General features: G+C 31.5%; 1 protein-coding gene across 2 annotated transcripts; it reads left to right on the top strand.

Annotated features, from left to right (window-relative positions):
• The first annotated feature begins 7,438 nt into the window (after positions 1-7,438).
• LOC129322946 (probable protein S-acyltransferase 22) lies at positions 7,439-14,236 on the top strand. Of its 2 annotated transcripts, XM_054969412.1 has the most exons (9): positions 7,439-7,904; positions 7,993-8,106; positions 10,118-10,519; positions 10,775-10,843; positions 10,925-10,996; positions 11,482-11,610; positions 11,781-11,861; positions 12,193-12,381; positions 13,149-14,236. In XM_054969412.1, exons 1-9 carry the CDS (start codon positions 7,863-7,865, stop codon positions 13,926-13,928), a joined length of 1,878 nt encoding a protein of 625 aa, XP_054825387.1. In that variant the 5' UTR covers positions 7,439-7,862; the 3' UTR covers positions 13,929-14,236. The 2 variants fall into 2 exon arrangements, with proteins under 2 accessions (XP_054825387.1, XP_054825388.1); XM_054969413.1 differs by lacking the exons at positions 7,439-7,904; positions 7,993-8,106 and adding an exon at positions 9,017-9,037.
• Positions 14,237-17,240: the final 3,004 nt, after the last annotated feature.

The following is a 17,240-nucleotide window of genomic DNA, read 5'->3' as shown; positions in this document are numbered from 1 at the left end:
CCTACAATAAATATAAAGTCATTATCAATAGGGGCACTTTTTAAAAAAAAGGCAATAATTACACTTCAAAAGACTAAAAATACCTTATATTTTTAAATATTCAACTCCTTAAAAAATGTAAAAATATTTTTTAACAGAAGGAGTACATTTTGATTGGCTCAAAATATGTTATATTTTTTAATATTATATATTAAAAAAATGTCTCATATGGAGGGACTATTTATTAGAGTAATTATATTACATATATGTAAATGTTTCATAACTTGTATCGAGAAAACTTGTGCATAGTATAACTTGTGGAATGTAGAGATTGACATATTGATTTTGAACCACCATTAGCATTGTGAGAGGCTGGTTTAAAGCATATCTTTTCATATGTTTATAACCAAACACAACTGATGAGAATCTATGCATTAGACAAGGGGAGATGAGTGATCATATTATAAATTTCGGAAAAGAAAAGAATATCTTAGTGAGGAATCAGAACAAGAGGAAAGTTCCAACAAGAGAGTAATCAGAAATCAGACTTCGAAGATGGAAAAGAGTTGACTGTCCTGTATTGTCAGCAGCAATCCACATCTCCACACAAAAAATAAAAAATAAAAAATAAAAAATTTGCCACAATTCCACATGATATATTTATCATTTTATCTATGTCCATTATATAGATTTTTTAATGCATTTCATAAAATTATTGGGCTCCACACTCTATACACAAAAAAATATAATATATTAATTTTGAGTTAAGGGTTTTTTTTTCCTAAAATATATATGAAAAGTTACAAATACTTCAAAATTTAACCATGAATCAATTTTATCTCCTAACTTTAAAGACATTATCATCTTATTATTTTTTCATTATTAGTTAATTGTTAGTGGGCTCCACATTATTTTTAAATACCTTTTTATTATAAAATATTTAAGTTGATGGCAAAATTGACCTTTTGAATAAAAGTTAAGGGGCAAAAATAACTCTTAACTTGATAGAAAATATTAAAAAAATAGTAAAATTTATTGATAACTGACAGACATTAAATGTTTTTAATGTTATGGTAATGATTGAAGAAATCTTTAAAATTGAGGAATAGAATTCACCCATAATTAAGTTTAGGAATATTTATGACCTTTCATGTACAGTTTAAGAATAAAAATAACCCTTAAGCCTATTAATTTTAAATAATTTGAATTCTTTGTAAACTATTTGAGAATTTTATAAAATGGAAAGTAATCCAGTTTAAAATTTGTTATAACATGGACTTATGTTTTATGTAGAATATGAAAGAAGTTGTTTGTACTGTAGAAAAATGAAATAAGTTGTATCATATTTGATTTATAAATAGTGTACTCCTTACTTCATGCTCCCTCCGTTAAAAAATATAAGACATTTTTAACCGAATCTTACCCTCAATAAAGTAGTTACATACTTTCTAACTAACCCTATTTTTTTATATTTATTCCTATTAAATACCCTACAATAAATATAAAGTCATTATTAATAGGGATATTTTAAAAAAAAGGCAATAATTACACCTTGGAAGACTAAAAATGCTTTACATTTTTAAACATCCAACTCCTCAAAAAATGCCTTATATTTTTGAATGGAGGGAATAATTATAAAGTACTTTTAACAAATTTACATGTTTAATAAATTAGTTGATAACATTTAAAATTAGAATAAGCAACTTTTAATCCTTTTATTTTGTCTCAGTTATCAATTTGATATCTCAAGTCTAATTTTTATCAATTTAATTTCTTAAGTTTATTTTGATTATTGATTTGGTCCTTATTATTTTAAAATAAAGTTATACTGTTAAAATTTATTAACATAGATAACAAAATATTGATGGTAGTTATATACATTAATTTAAAAAAATATAATTATTTAAGTATAAAAACACAATTTGAAATTTAAAAAAACAAGAGAATAAAATGCAGTATAAGAAATTATATTAATAAAAATTAAATTAATTTAAAGGTTAATTTATTCTAATTTAACTACGTGTATACACACACACTAAGTTATCAATATACTTTATACATTAAATTATTTTGAGAAGCCAATTTATATTTTAAAACTTAAAAGACTCACATGATAATTAAAAAAAATATAAGGGATCAAACTGATAAAAATCAAATTTTAAGGGGCAACTAATATTTAAGACAAAAATTTCATTACCCTACTTTAAAATTACATATTCTTTACATTTATTAATTAAGAAAATTTTCAGAAACATCTTGTTAATTACATTTTGAAAGGCTTAAGATTTCTCATCTTTTTAAACATAATACTTAAAAAAATGTCTTGTCCTATAATACCTAAGGAATGAAATATATTTTAATAAAGTTTATATTAAGATATGAAAAATCTTATGCCATAAATGAAGTATGAGACTATGAGGTATACATTGCATTATTTACAACTCATTAATATTATTGTGATGTGATTTCTTATGAATTTTAGATTATATATTTATTGTATCAATGTATATGTTCATGTGAATATATGTGTGCATGTGAGATAAAATCTACAAGTTACAATATTTTCATGCCATAAACAATAAAGCTCATTTTTTAGATATTTTAAAAAACAAATCTAATCATATAATTTTTTTTGATACAACAATAACAAACTTTATCTTACTAAGTGAAGTAAGCTACATAACTTATACGATATCACTGTGCTTTATCCTTTATTTATTAAACTTTTAGAAATAATACTAAAAGCATACATTAAACTTCAAATACTTCTTCTGTTAAAACATTTTTTAAAGGGTTGGAAGACATTTTTAACTTTTCAAAGTGTAATCATTATCTTTTTTTCAAGAGTGCCCTATTAAATAAATCACTTTATATTTATTTTAGGGTGAAACACTTATTAAATAGGAGTAAATATTAAAAAAAGATTAGTTTAAAGATAAATAACTTTTTTATTGGAGGGATGAGATTTGATTAAAAATATTTTATATTTTTAAATGGAGAGAGTATCTTATAACTCATCAAGTTCAATAAGAGTGGAGGATCCCTCATCATTCTCCAACACTTTTTAAAAATATAAAAATTCATATCAAAGGTGTAAGAAAATTTAGCAAATCTATCAGCCATTACATTCCTTTCCCTACAAAGATGAGATAACTCTTAAGTTTCAATCTTTATGAAACAACATCCTTGTGTAAGCAAGAATGCATTTGAACATTGCATCCCCTGGTTATTAGATTAATGGCCTCAACACAATCTAAAAATGTATGAACATTCCCTTAACCATAGCTCCAACATATATTAAGTCCTTCTGGCATAGCAAGAATTTTCTGCAATAGCTGGAAGTACAATAACAGTACATTACGTATGTAATATTTTAATAATTTAGATAAAATATAAAGAGAATATTTACATAAAAAACTGTATTAACATGTTTAATATAATTTTTTTAAAAATTATAATAAATTTACTTATATTATTACAATTTTAGTCCTAGTGATGTAATTATTATTTTTAGTTATTTAAATTATTAAATCTTGCATCTCTGACTTTAGGTCTTGGCTCTACTATTGGTTCATCATGTACTCAAAAAAGATAATCAATGTACAAACTGGCTAGCTAATTGAAGTTTTGGTCAAACTTAATTCAACTGTTACAAGATCCTATGGAGGGCCTGGGCGAAATGTTGTTGCCCATCCTATATTAGTATGGTGGAGATGGGTTTAATACATGAGAATGATGTGAAATAAAAAAGTATGGGAACAAAATTAAATAAATTTGGAAGAAAGATAATAAAGTCCCCAAACTTAAAATTTATGATAAATAAGTCTCTAATAAAATTTTCTAAAAAATAAGTTATAAATATTGATTCAAACAATTACAAATAGAGAGTTATATTTAAAATATAAATGTCTCATTTGTAGTCAAAACTCTAAAATTTATGACTATTTAAATCAACATTTATAAATAATTTTTCAGAAAATTTTGTTGGAGATATAACTATCATAAATTCATTATTTTGACACTTTACTGTCATTTTCCCGATAATTTTTAATTTTCAACTCACCAAAGTAAAACTGAGTTTAATATGAATTAACCTATTTAACCCTTCACCCAAGTGGAATGACCTATTATTCTTAACATATCGATTCTTCAATAAAGAAGTGAAAAGATAATTTGTTTGTATTATTGGGACAAGATAGATGCAATGACTTGGGTCCAGATAATGCAAAAAAAAAAAAAAAGTGGGTGCAATATGAAAAAGAGAGAAAGAAGTTGTTTTATTAACCCAAAAAGAAGATAAAAAGGGGATTCAGAACTAAAATGAAAACTGGTTTGACACAAAAAAGAACAGAATTTTGTGGACACCCATTTGGGTAGTTAAAGTTGTTGGGAGATATCTTCCATACGGATTGTTTTGTTGTCATTCCTTTGAGACAGAGAACTGCCAATCATACGCATTTCAAAATTTGAATATACGTGTAGGGATATTTAATTTTCTGTTTACCTTTATTTTTATAAAAAAAAAATTATGCAACTATGCAATATATAAAACATTGTCTAATTCATTAAAAAATTTTAAATAAGAAAACCATTATCAGTATAAAAATATATAACAAGTTGTTATATTGATCAACCCTCATTAAATGTTGGTGAGGTAAAGTACATTATTAATATAGATATATATATATATATATATATATTTAATAAAAATAAAATTAAAAACTTATTAAATTTTGGATAAATAAGTAAATTATTCTTGAACTTTAGATTCAATAACATTATAGATCCTGAACTCATTTATTATGTAAATTGTTTCATCAACTTTTAAAAACGGTGTAATCTGAGTTTTACCATTAACAAAAGTTAACTTTAATTGTTAGTTGATCAAAACATGACAAAAAAAGATCAAAACTTTTGGTCATTGTTTATAATTTTTGATTTTTTATTATAGTTTTTTGGTATTTTTTTTATAATTTTTAAGGTCATTTTCTAATTAATTAATGATCAAAGTTAACGTTTATTAACGGTAGGGGTCACATTGCACGTTTTTAAAAGTTGAAAAAATAATTTACACGATAAATATGTTTAGAATTTATGGTGCTACTTGACTTAACACATAGGAAGTAATTTGCTCATTTATTCTTAAATTTTTAAAGAGATTTAATGTATTTTAAAATTTTCTTCAATTTTGATAAAACATATTAAGTGAATTGTGAATAAGAATAAAGAATAATATTCCATCCCATCCATTCAATACTATAAGACATTTTTTTTTCAAATTATCATGTTAAAAAAAAAGGCATTAAGGGTCATACAAGGTACAAATAATAATTTTTTTTAAAATACCCCTAATTAGGGGTGTAACTAATAATATTTTTTTGGTTGAAATATCTTTATAAAGGTAAACATGAAAAGAATGAATAATTTTAAAAATAATTAAGGGAGAATTTTAACTAAAAACTAAGGATATGATTTAATTACTAGTGGGTCTTTAAAAAAAAAAAACTTCATTTCAACATAGGAGGACTGAAATGAAAACAATTTGATTGTTTGAAAGGATGAGAATCAAATGAATTAAAAAAATAACAATAAACTAAATCATCATTCCTCCTCATAGTAAGCATGAAAAATTTATTTAAATAATTATGAGGATAATTTAGTTGGCTAAAGCATATTTTTGATCCTCTAACTTTATACTCCCTCTGTTAAAAAATGTAAAATATTTTTTGAGAAGTTGGATATTCAAAAATATAAGGCATTTTTAATTTTTTGAGATATAATAATAATTATTTTTTCAAAAGTGTCCCTATTGATAGTAATTTTATATTTATTATAGGATATTTAATAGAAATAAATACGAAAAGATAGGGTTATTTTAAAAGTAAATAATCACTTTATTGGGGATGAAATTCGGTTAAAAATGTATTACAGTTTTGAACAAAGGGAGTATGAGATTTTAATTTAGTCTTTTAATTTTGTTTGATATTTTTTAAGTCTTTTAACTCTAACATCATTAATTTTAAATAATTATTTTTTATATTAATTATTATTATTTTAAAAAAATTAAATTTAATATGTCAACATTTAAAAATATTTTATCAATATTTTATTTTGAAGTTTAACGTAAAAATTGCCTGTGATGAAAATAGAATTAAGGGATTAAAAGACACTTAATAAAATTTAAGAGCCAAAATAAAATTTGATATAAAATTAAAAAGATTAAAATTATACTTTAACTTGCTTTAGTTCAAATTTTTTAAATTCAAATATAATTATTATATTTAATTTATTTTTTTAAACTGTATAGTTATAATACATTGATTATTTTTTTTATATTTAAAAAGGACGCAGTAAAAATAGGTGCCCTTTCCTTTTACGGTCGAAAAAACAAGTGTCCGACTGTCCTTCATTCATTATCCATATTTCCTCTGTGAGAGAGAGAGAGAGAGAGAGAGAGAGAGAGAGAGGCGCCCAACATCACAAGCTTTTAAGAGAGGTTGTTGGCGATGACAGAAGCAATCACAACACCACAGCAGCGATCCGGTCACAGAGAGAGAGAGAGAGGCCTTGGAAAAAGCAAACTCTACCAAGCAGCTACGCAGGCACCGAATTTCGCTTTCACCTTCGCCCACCATTACATTAGCAAGCTACATTTTACATGTAAAAAAAAAAAAGAAAAAAATTTATATATTTAATGCTTTTTTTTGGCCAAAAAAATATGCTTAGTACTTTGATTTAATTTAATCAGTATAAGAAAAATTCTCAGTGTTAATAATAATAATAATAATAATAATAATTTGTTATATAATAAAAATAAAAATATATAAAAAACAACATCAATTAATTTGATTGGACATAAGCATCTTATCATACAAAATTAAGTGTATAATATAAGATAATAAATTGATAAACATTAAATTTAAGAGACTAAAACAGTATTTGAGAAAAACTTGAATAGCTAAAAAATTTATTAATTAAAAATATTAATTATATAAAAACTAAATACTTTGTGGATTTTAATAATTTCATACTCCCTTCATTTATAAGGAAAAAATATTTTTTAATTGAATCTCACCTTTTAATAAAATAATTATTTATTTTTAAATTAATTCTATCTTTTTACGTTTATCCCTATTAAACAGTTACAATAAATACAAAATCATTCATTAATAGGGTTACTTTAAAAAAAAATAATGATTATATTTTAAAAAATTAAAAATATAAATATTTAATTTTTTAAAAAATATTGTATATTTTTAAACGGAGTAAATATATGAATGTATTAATTGATTTTTTATTTACTAATTTTATTTTTTTACGTAATTTCCGAAAAGTGAAGGGTAAATTTCGGCATAAAAAAGAGGAAAACAACAGTTCGTCTCTTCCGCACACTGTCCCTCGCGTCCTCACTCGCACTCACTGATCTCTGCCAAATGACACAGGAAAAAAGCTTTGCGAGGAGCAACAAGCCAAAACCCAAATTCCATAGGGTCCATTTCTCTCTCTCTCTCTCTCTCTCTCTCTCTCTCTCTCTCTATACCTTCTTCTCTGTCCTACTGTGCCTGGGTTGTCCTTGATTGAATCAGACAAAAGGCTTCCTCACTGTATACTCCTCTCTTCTCCCACCACCCCCATGCCATCTCTGTTCTATCTCTATCTGCCAGCTCTCTAACTTTGGTTCCTACCAATGTGTCTCTGTAAGCATCTTTTGGCTGTTGCCCCTAGAGTAAATCGGTGAATTCTCGCTTCTTCTCATGAAAATGGGTCGAAAATGCTGGATAATAGTCACCGTTTCGTATAATTCGGTGTAGTTCTCTGTGTTTTGTGTGTTCTGCGTCGCTCCTTTACTACCCTGTGCAGAATCAAAAACCTGTGAAAACAAAATGAGGAAGCATGGATGGCAACTTCCGTACCATCCTCTCCAGGTGGGTGATCTAATTTTAATTTTTACACGGTTTGCTTCTTTTGTTTCATGGGGTGTTATCGTTTGACGTAATTACTGTTTGAGTTCAGGTGGTGGCGGTTGCTGTGTTCTTGGCTCTGGGTTTTGCCTTCTACGTGTTCTTCGCTCCTTTTGTTGGAAAGAAGATGTTTCAATTCATTGCAATGGGCCTGTACACACCTCTGGTAACCCGACCTTCGTTTCCCCCCTTTTTTCTGTACTCATTTTGCTTCATTTCTAAGTTGGTGGGTGGAAGGGATGAGATCTGCAAGTATTGCTTTTTAATTCGTGTTTGAGTCCGTGTATGGGTGGTCTTCATCGCTGTTTGGATTCCTTCATGTAGCTAGATAACTTAAGTCGGCTGTGGAGTGCTGTAATGGTTATTGACGAAGGCTATATATCTGGTTGTTAATTGTTATCACTCCTGAAGTCTCTTTCTATCAACTCCTACCCCTTAATTCTCCACCCCCCTTTCCAAAAGAAATAGCCATTTCAAGGTATGCATGCTAGAATTGAATTCCTTGTAATTTTACGTCATCATCCTGATTTCCAATTCCTGTGTCCTTCTCCTTTTCTCTGAATAATAATATTGGACTTTCTGTTCATCGGCTTTCCAGGGACAGACATGCTATAAATTCTCAATAACTTGAAGTGTCAAACTGACTTTTGTAATTCCGGGGGGGCTGAACTATTTGATATCAAATGCACTTCTGAATGTCTCAACAATCCTGGCAATCAATCTTTATGTATCTGGAAGAAACCCTTTGTAGAAGGACTAAGCTGATTGGAAGTGCCTGTTTATGTAATGACAATATAATTGTGGGTGATATCAAATTTTGTTTTTCATTGCGGATATGAACAACCAATTGGTTTTTGATACCCGGCAACATATGCTGCTGCCTGCTGGGTTGACTTCTTGATGCCTGGACTTACATTACTAAAGTTATTGAATGAGACATCCATGGATGGTAGTGAAAGCTTTATCTGTAGGTGGCTGCCCACAACCATGACAAAATCATTTGCATATCCTGAATTTTTCATCATGATGAGTTATGGAACCAAATGGAAACAACTAATAGTTCAGAATATATTATTGCTGAATGAACTTGGATGATTGTGAGTAACATACCATTCCAATTTCTATTAGGTCAGCCAACTGGCCCAAATTGAATTTAAAAATATTCCCAGGGGGGTTGAAACTTTTGGATTTGTTGCTTAGAAGAGGTAGCACAGATATTTTGCTTCCAATTTGATGGCCTAGCCATGTGATTTGTGATACCAAATTAGCAAAACTACTGTGATTTACTAAGATTTAATGGAAACCTATGCAATAATTGCTGTTGAGCTGCTTATTAATATGAATTGTTTGTGTGGATCCCTGATCATGAGATGCAATAAAATCGTTGATTTGGACTGAATAATCAGTAACCCCACGTGGGGATGATTCAGTGAGTTGGTTGGTGAATTGTAGGTTTTCTGTGAACTGAGATGCAGGAGGAAACTAATCAGCAATCAAAGACAGGATTATAAATGTCTTTGGGAAGGATTTGGTGTAGATTGGCTACCCTTTGTTGTCTCTTCATGTCTTTTAGGAACAAAGCTGCATTAAGTCTTCATGGTGAAAGGAATAAACAAGTTTTTTTTTTTTTTGGGTACGCATGTGCACACACGCATGATCTGTAAGCAGCCAAGTAATATCTTGTCTTAGACACTAGAGCTTTACTTTCATTGTTAGTACAGATTAAACATAAAATAACATTTGACATACGGCTGGAACTCTGAAGAACATGATTGATATTGGTCATGTCACATGTGGTGTAGTCTTTTTCTGTTCTTTGTTTTGTTCCTGTTTCGTTTTTTATTTCCTCTTGTGTGTGTATATATATATATAAATTGACTTCTATCTAATGTGTCATGTGGTGTAGTTCTTGTTCGCACTCTTGCTGCTCCTGCCATAAAAAATTATGAAATTGATGTTGCTCCACATCATTCTGTTAGAACTGACCGTGATCTGGTTGTTTAAGTGCTTGAAACAATTAATTGTAAAACATTTTTATTCAGTATTGTAACAAGTATGTATTTTATTGTTCGAAGGGACTTGTAAAACAGAATGATGGTTACTTTGCCTTTATTTTAAACTGCATGGAGGTCATGATCAGTTTATCATTTTTCAGTTATGTTTCATCTTTTTTCCAGATTACTTGTGTGTTTTGGCTATACATTTGGTGTGCGGCAGCTGATCCTGCAGATCCAGGGGTCTTTAAGTCCAAAAAGTATCTAAAACTTTTAGACAATAAAAAGCTTGCTGTGCAGAAAGATTCTAAACTTGGGGGGCAATCAACTTCATCAATCCATGATGCAAATGCTTCTACTGTTGAAGGAAAATCTGTTGATAAGGATGCACTGAGCACAGAAGCAAGTTTGAAAGATACAGCTACATCAATGGAGCAGAATGCACCATCACCTCGTTCATCCTGTTTAATGTTGGTGTGCTCTCCCTGTGCTTTTATCTGCGGGTGCTCCAGTTCAAGTGAGGAGTCCTCGGATCTGCAAAAAAGTGAAGATGGCATGTTTTATTGCAGTTTGTGTGAAGCTGAGGTCTGTGAAAGCAATTTTTACTTAGATTTTGTTCATCCAAGAAAATTTATGGAATTCACTTTATAAAACACAATATGGCTTACTTCAACAGTCAGATGTGCCATTCAGGCATTCACGCTCTCTGATATCACGGCTCACTATATTACTTATCTCATGTTTCGCTTGGAATGCATGTAAAGGAGTTTACATTTTGAAAGTTTCATCCTGACAATTTTGATTAGTAGTTTACATCATAGAAGTATATTATTGTTTCAGGTCTGCAAATTTAGCAAGCATTGCAGAGTTTGTGACAAATGTGTTGATCGCTTTGATCATCATTGCAGAGTATGAATCTGATCTCTCATTTCTTTCCATATTATTTGTTGTGTGATTTTAAGACCTGTTTATTTTTTTGGGTTTTTGCAGTGGCTTAACAATTGCGTAGGGAAGAAAAACTACAGACAATTTTTCACTCTTATGGTTGCTGCTCTCCTCTTGGTAAGCAAGATTGTTCACCCTATGCCTTTTCCATGAGACCTGCCTCTGGTCCTCTGTTTAAAAGTCTTCCATTCTCAATAAAATCTTCAATCCTCTCAGAAGCTTCTTTAGTCCCCTGTTAGAGTGAATGAAGCTCATGACATGGTTTGTGAGAGTATAATCTTAGATGTGGTTTGGATAATGAAGAATGTGCGTTTTGATTTATAATTTTAGGTTTTCCCGTCACAAGAGTGTATAATGTGCCTTGAAACACACAATCTCCCTATTCGTCTTTTGTCTTTGGGTCTTATCAAGTTCAAATTCTTGTCTCTCATAAGGTAGTTACACCATCTTATATCTGTCTGTTGTTCTTAAAAGCAACATGCCACAACCTGAAGGCCACCTCAGAGGCTCAGAGTAAGCTTTTAGTTTTCCTGGTCATTTTCATTTGATTAATTATTGACAGGTATATACATGGTTTGTGCACATTGGGCTTGAGATTGCAGTTTATTCTTCAATGGTCGACTGGAGTATTTGTGCTTATCCGATGTTTTCTTGAGAGGAAGCAATTTTCTGTGGATGTTAGCTCCAAGTTGGGAAGCAGTTTCTCTCTCGTACCATATATTATTGTGGTGGTTAGTATTCTGCATATCTTTTTGATGCATGTTTTGTAAATACTGCTATTACAATGGGTTATCTACTTCCGCATGCTGTTTTTTCAGCGGTTCTTCATGTCATCTTTAGCTTGTTTCTTTTTGAAATGCCCTTGGCTGCCATTTCCAACAACAGCATATTGTTTTCACAGGTTGCCTGCGTCATTTTGGCTATGATTGCAACATTGCCTCTTGCTCAGCTTTTCTTCTTTCATATCCTTCTGATTAAAAAGGTAAGATTGGTAGCTTCTTGTTACTTTTATCTGATTTTACATTTCAATTCAATTGCGAAGCATTGTTGTTATTCATGTATGGGGCTGCTTGTTTCTGAGTTTCACTGTCTGGGATGAAACGGAGAATACAATATAATGATGGCTCGAATTTTGTAATGTGGCTGTAAAATTCTTGCAGTTGCTTAAGCTTTTAAGATGTTATACAAGAGGCGACATATTAGTTTACCATCATTCCAGTCCTTTTTTTTTTCCCTTGTCAAGTTTGTTATTGTATTTATGCACAATGATATTTTAGTGAGCTAATTATTGAATTTGTTGTTGAGCAACACAGGGAATCAGCACATATGATTACATTATTGCCCTGAGAGAGCAGGAACAGGAGCAGCAAGGAGTTGGAGGCCAGCAAAGCCCTCAAATGTCACCTGTCAGTTCACTTACTGGATTAAGTAGTGCAAGCTCCTTTACTACTTTTAACCGTGCTGCTTGGTGCACACCCCCACGCCTCTTCGTTGAGGATCAGGTATTTTTTATGATCAATGCAAGTTTGCTTTCATATGATTGTCTTTAAGGTGTTTCTTTTCTATACTACCAAAGGACTTATTCTTCCTAAACCAGTTTGTATAACTTCTTAGAGCAAAGTAAAAATATTATCTATTATCTATATTAAGTGTGGAGTTTGCTGCTTTGTTCTGGAGGCTTGAACTTACTGTGCTCCTTGCAGGGCAGTTTTTTTTTTTTTTTTTTTATAAAATTCTTTTGGCTCTATTTTTTAAATTGAGTTGGCAGGAAGGGGTCCTTGTGCTGCCAGCACAGGGTCCACTTTTAGTTTCTTAGATACTGCGTGCAAAAGTATGAGCATAACCTTGTGTATCTGCTTCATAAGTACTTAACTTTCTTCAATGGCGCTTGGCTCTTGATGGGATGCATTATGAATGTGCAATTCTTTTTTAAGCAGAATCCAATTAATGCCTTCCTGGTAGTGCTATGTGCTGATTTATTACTTGCGTTGTTTAAGACACTTATGGGCCTGGTGCACTCACACAGAGCTATTACATGGTTTGACATTTGGTATAAATATAGCGCTTGGCTATAATGATTCATGATAACTCAACAAATTGCCAGCACTGTGTCTGCGACACATCAATCAAATTTCTGCCATGAATATATTATTAATAAAAATGACCCGTGATTCTGCTTGTCTTTTCTTCTCCTGGTTAAAAAAATGTTGCCCCTCTCCCTCTTAACATTTCTTTTTCTTTTTTCTTTTTTTTGGGGTGGGGTTGATAGTTTGACGTAGTGCCCCCAGAAACAGGTTCAGTAAGTTCATTCGGAAAGAAGGCAATGAGAGAAGAGGCAGTTAAGAAAAAGAATCCTGGAGCTGTCAAAATTAGTCCGTGGACATTAGCACGATTAAATGCAGAAGAGGTTTCCAAGGCTGCCGCAGAAGCAAGAAAAAAGTCCAAAATTCTGCAGCCTGTGATGAGACAGAACGATGATTTGAGGCTCGAACCAGACAGCACATTTGGTGGCAGCAGTCGAAGAATGGTCCCCAGAATCGATAATAACAGAAAACGAGCAAGCAAGCGGGTTCGCTTACCAGCTGAACTACCAATGGGTTCCCTGGCAAAAGCTTCTGCCAGTAATTTTGGCAAGGGCTTCAGTGGAATGTCAAGTTTAGCTCCTCTCCAGTTCGAAGCACGTAGCGCCTTTCAAACAAGTCAAACAATATCCAGCTCTGTGGGTGGTGTTGTTTCTTCACCTGAAAGCAGTTTAGACTCGCCAGATATACACCCTTTCCGAGCATCTTCATCAGGTACTGAGGAAACAAGACAGCTTGCCGGTCTTCCAGCTGTGAGTGCATCAGCTTTGAAGGGAATCCGACAATCGAATTCAACTAGTGATGGATATGAGGCCTCCGGTGGGGAAGATAGTGATCAGGTTCAAACTAGAATTGTTCAGAGATCAACAAATTGGACTAACCTTCTCTTTGGTGCTGATGAAGATGAGAGGGCTTATAATCCAAAGTCGTCGTCATCTTCTAGCCTGGTTCAGATCAGAAAGCTGTGACTGATGTTTTTCATTACTAAATTGATGGGAATTGATTGCCATTTTTTGATTTGTGAAGCAAGGTTTTTACTTCAACATCCCTTAACGATCAGCTTTTGGAAATCAAAGTTGAGCCTTTGAGAAATTTTGGAATAACCAATGTACAGAAGTTTTAGGTCAGACTTCAGAGGGACTGACAAGGGCTTGAAGATACTTACTGCTATTTCCCCTGTAGTTAATTAAAATGTATGAAGCATTTCCTTATGGATGATTTCTGCTGACTCCTGATTTTTGCAATTTATGACCAAGACAGGTGACTCTATTAACGATGTACTCCCCCCACAACACTCCCCAAAAAAATAAAAAAATAAAAATAAAAATAAAATCTTTATGACCGTGTTGAAATTGTCTCCATCTGAATGAGTAAGCACACTGTGACCGGTTCAAATCTCTTTGAGATAATGTTGGCTTGATGGATTTGAATTTAAATGTGGATTTATATATTTGGATTGGTGGATTTAAATTCAGTTAGAGGTTGGGGATATTGTTGTGAAAGCAAAAAATTTAGATGTTGGATTTAAGTTTTTATATTTAAAATTTTATTTAAAATCCATGTATTTAAAGGGTTATATGGGGAGTTGGCTCTTGCGTTATAGGTTTAGAAGTATTTGGGACCCTGTCCAATTTTTGCAAATAATACAATGTTGTTTTTATCATTAACAAAAGGTAATTTCAATTGTTAATTGAGAGAAAGGGGTAAAGAAAATTTCTTGGTTGTTTTTAGAAATTTTTTGGGTTTTTGTTCATAATTTTTGAATTCTTAACTATAATTTTCTTAGTCTTTTTTATATGGTTAACTAACTATTGAAGTTAACTTTTATTAATGATAGGATATTGTTAAAGTTTATATTAACTTTGGCTTTGATTTCTTAAAATGTCTTGTAAATAAGAACATAAACTATCTAAAAGTGGTCTTATAGAAAGAAATGGATGGAGTAAATGAAGTTTATAACAAGTCCTTATTTGTGAGACAGAATAATGTAACTTCAATCAAATTCTATATAATGCATGGGGAAATATAATTAATTAAAATTAAATCTAAGGGAAAAATTATGTAATCTCACAATGAATGGTAGTATGTTAATGACCTTACCTAGTATTTGAACAAGTGATGTGAAATGTTGGTTGACTTATTTTATATTTTAAGGTTAAGGGTCAAAAATATCATTGAAGTACACATGAAGGGTCACAAATGACTTTAAATTCAATATTGAGTCATTTATATCTCTTAACTTCACAAAATCATTGCTCTATTACCCTGATGTTTAGTCACTCTAATGATTTTGTCTTCGTGCTGATGTGTACAAGTTTGGTTGACCAACCATGTACATGTGGAAAGTTGAGAAAGACACATGGATGATCTGCGTAGAGGAGCTGATCGAAAGGGGTAAAAAACCTTAGTCCCTCTAGTATGTTCTTTCTCTTTCTCTTTCTCGAGTATAGAGGAGAATCAGAGATAGAAGAAACATTTGCACGAGCGAGGATGTGAGGACAACACATGTGAAATCTAATTGGTGTGCAGAGAATCGTATTAGAAATCAAGGTAAGAAATATGTAAATTTCGCATATTGATTTCTCATATAAGCCCTTGAGTTTGTGTTGGTAGTTTTCATTATAAAGATGGGTCCTAGCCGTGATAGGACATCTAACAATGGCGGTAATGTAAGTCTGCATAAGTTGAGTGTGGAGGAGTACTTTTTGTTAGTAGATGATGCAGTGAAAATGGTTGAAGCAACCAAGAAAAGTTTTGTGCATAAGGGTTTAGAATTAGAGAAAGTAGTAAAGATAGGTGATTGAGTCGAGGAAAGGGATTAAAAAGTGATGGGAGTGTCAAGCAAATCTTTGATGAGGACCATGAGTTTGAGAGAGAATTTGATAGCTCAGATGTTGAGGGGGATGATGAACAGAAGGGAGTCAAAAGAGGGGGAGATGAGATTGAGGAAATTGATGCTTCTCAATTTACTGAGAAGGATACATTTGATGATAAAGTGATTGAAGCTTACTTGAATTGGCATAAGAAGCATGAGAAATAGTTGGAGAAGACAAATAGAAACATAAAGTATTCATTTGCTGACATAGAGAATCTGAAGAGAAGTATTGGACAAAATTATATGATTGATGAGGATAGTGGAGGTGAAGAGGAGGCACTTGAAAGTGAGTCAACTTGTAAAGATAACACTAGTGAAGATAGTGAATACATTGGGCATTAAGATTAGATCGATGTAGTCATAGTGAGGACAATGATGATCAAGAGGAGGAAGTGGGAGATAAGATGGGCCCAAGCAATATAGATAGGCCTGGATTTGATGTTAGAGGGCTTCAGGATGAAGACAGGCCTTTCTTCATGTTAGGCATGACGTATAACAATAGAGAAGAGTTGAAGTAGGCCACAAGCAAGTATGCCATAACCAAGGATGTGAATGTGACCTATATTAAGAGTGAGCCATCAAGGGTCAGGGCTAAATGTATGGAAGGATGCCTATTCTTACTCTTTGCTTTTGTGGATTGAAATTCACTTGGATTGAAGATTAAGACCCTTTGTATGGAACAAAGATGCGTAAGGGTCTTTAAGAACCTTAGAGCCTTAGTTAACTGGATCGCAGAGTGCTTCAAAGATAAAGTCTAAAAGAAGCCACAGTACAAGATTTCCAACATGAAGAAAGATCTAGAGCATTACTTCAAGTTGAGTGTGAGCCTGCAGAAGTGTAAAAGGAGGATAATGTATGAACTGGAAGGGAGTTATAAGGATGAATTTTCAAAGCTTGAAGCATATTGTTGTGAATTGAGGGATTCAAATCCTAGATCTGACATAAGCTTATAGTTGAGCAAAGAAGCTACAGATCAAGAAAGGAGGGTCTTTAGTCGTATGTATGTATGCTTTAATGTATTAAAGGTATGGATTTAGACCTACTATGTGTTAAATAGTTTTCTATTTTAAACTAGGTTACAAGAGCTTACTTCACATGAACTTTAGTGGGTTGGTTGGAGAGAAGGGTATAGGCATTTCATCAGGTTAGATTCTAAATGGGAAAGCAAGAGGCATTCTACTGACTGCTTGTGGTTTAGATGCTGATGATTCCCTCTACCTCATTGCTTTTGGTTTAACCCAAAAGGAGAATACCCATAATTGGAGTCTGCAGTGGCTTCAGATCTTCCTTGAATTAGATGATGGCTTATCTGTCACTTTGATGTCTGATATGCAGAAGATAACAAAGTATTTTTTTAGCCTAATATGATTTGTACTATATTGACTTATTGAGTACTTTTATAGGC

This window comes from Prosopis cineraria, unplaced genomic scaffold (assembly GCF_029017545.1).
Source record: "Prosopis cineraria cultivar Desert tree isolate PC_DT_omini unplaced genomic scaffold, ASM2901754v1 PC10, whole genome shotgun sequence".
Classification (NCBI taxonomy): domain Eukaryota; kingdom Viridiplantae; phylum Streptophyta; class Magnoliopsida; order Fabales; family Fabaceae; genus Prosopis; species Prosopis cineraria.
This window is presented reverse-complemented; position numbering and strand designations above follow the sequence as displayed.

Bases quoted from the DNA above. Each gene is read 5' to 3' on its own strand.
- LOC129322946 (XM_054969412.1), top strand. From the start codon at position 7,863: ATGAGGAAGCATGGATGGCAACTTCCGTACCATCCTCTCCAG. The intron at 7,905-7,992 runs GTGGGTGATCTA...GTTTGAGTTCAG, and splicing joins TTCCGTACCATCCTCTCCAG to GTGGTGGCGGTTGCTGTGTT. The intron at 8,107-10,117 runs GTAACCCGACCT...TCTTTTTTCCAG, and splicing joins TGGGCCTGTACACACCTCTG to ATTACTTGTGTGTTTTGGCT.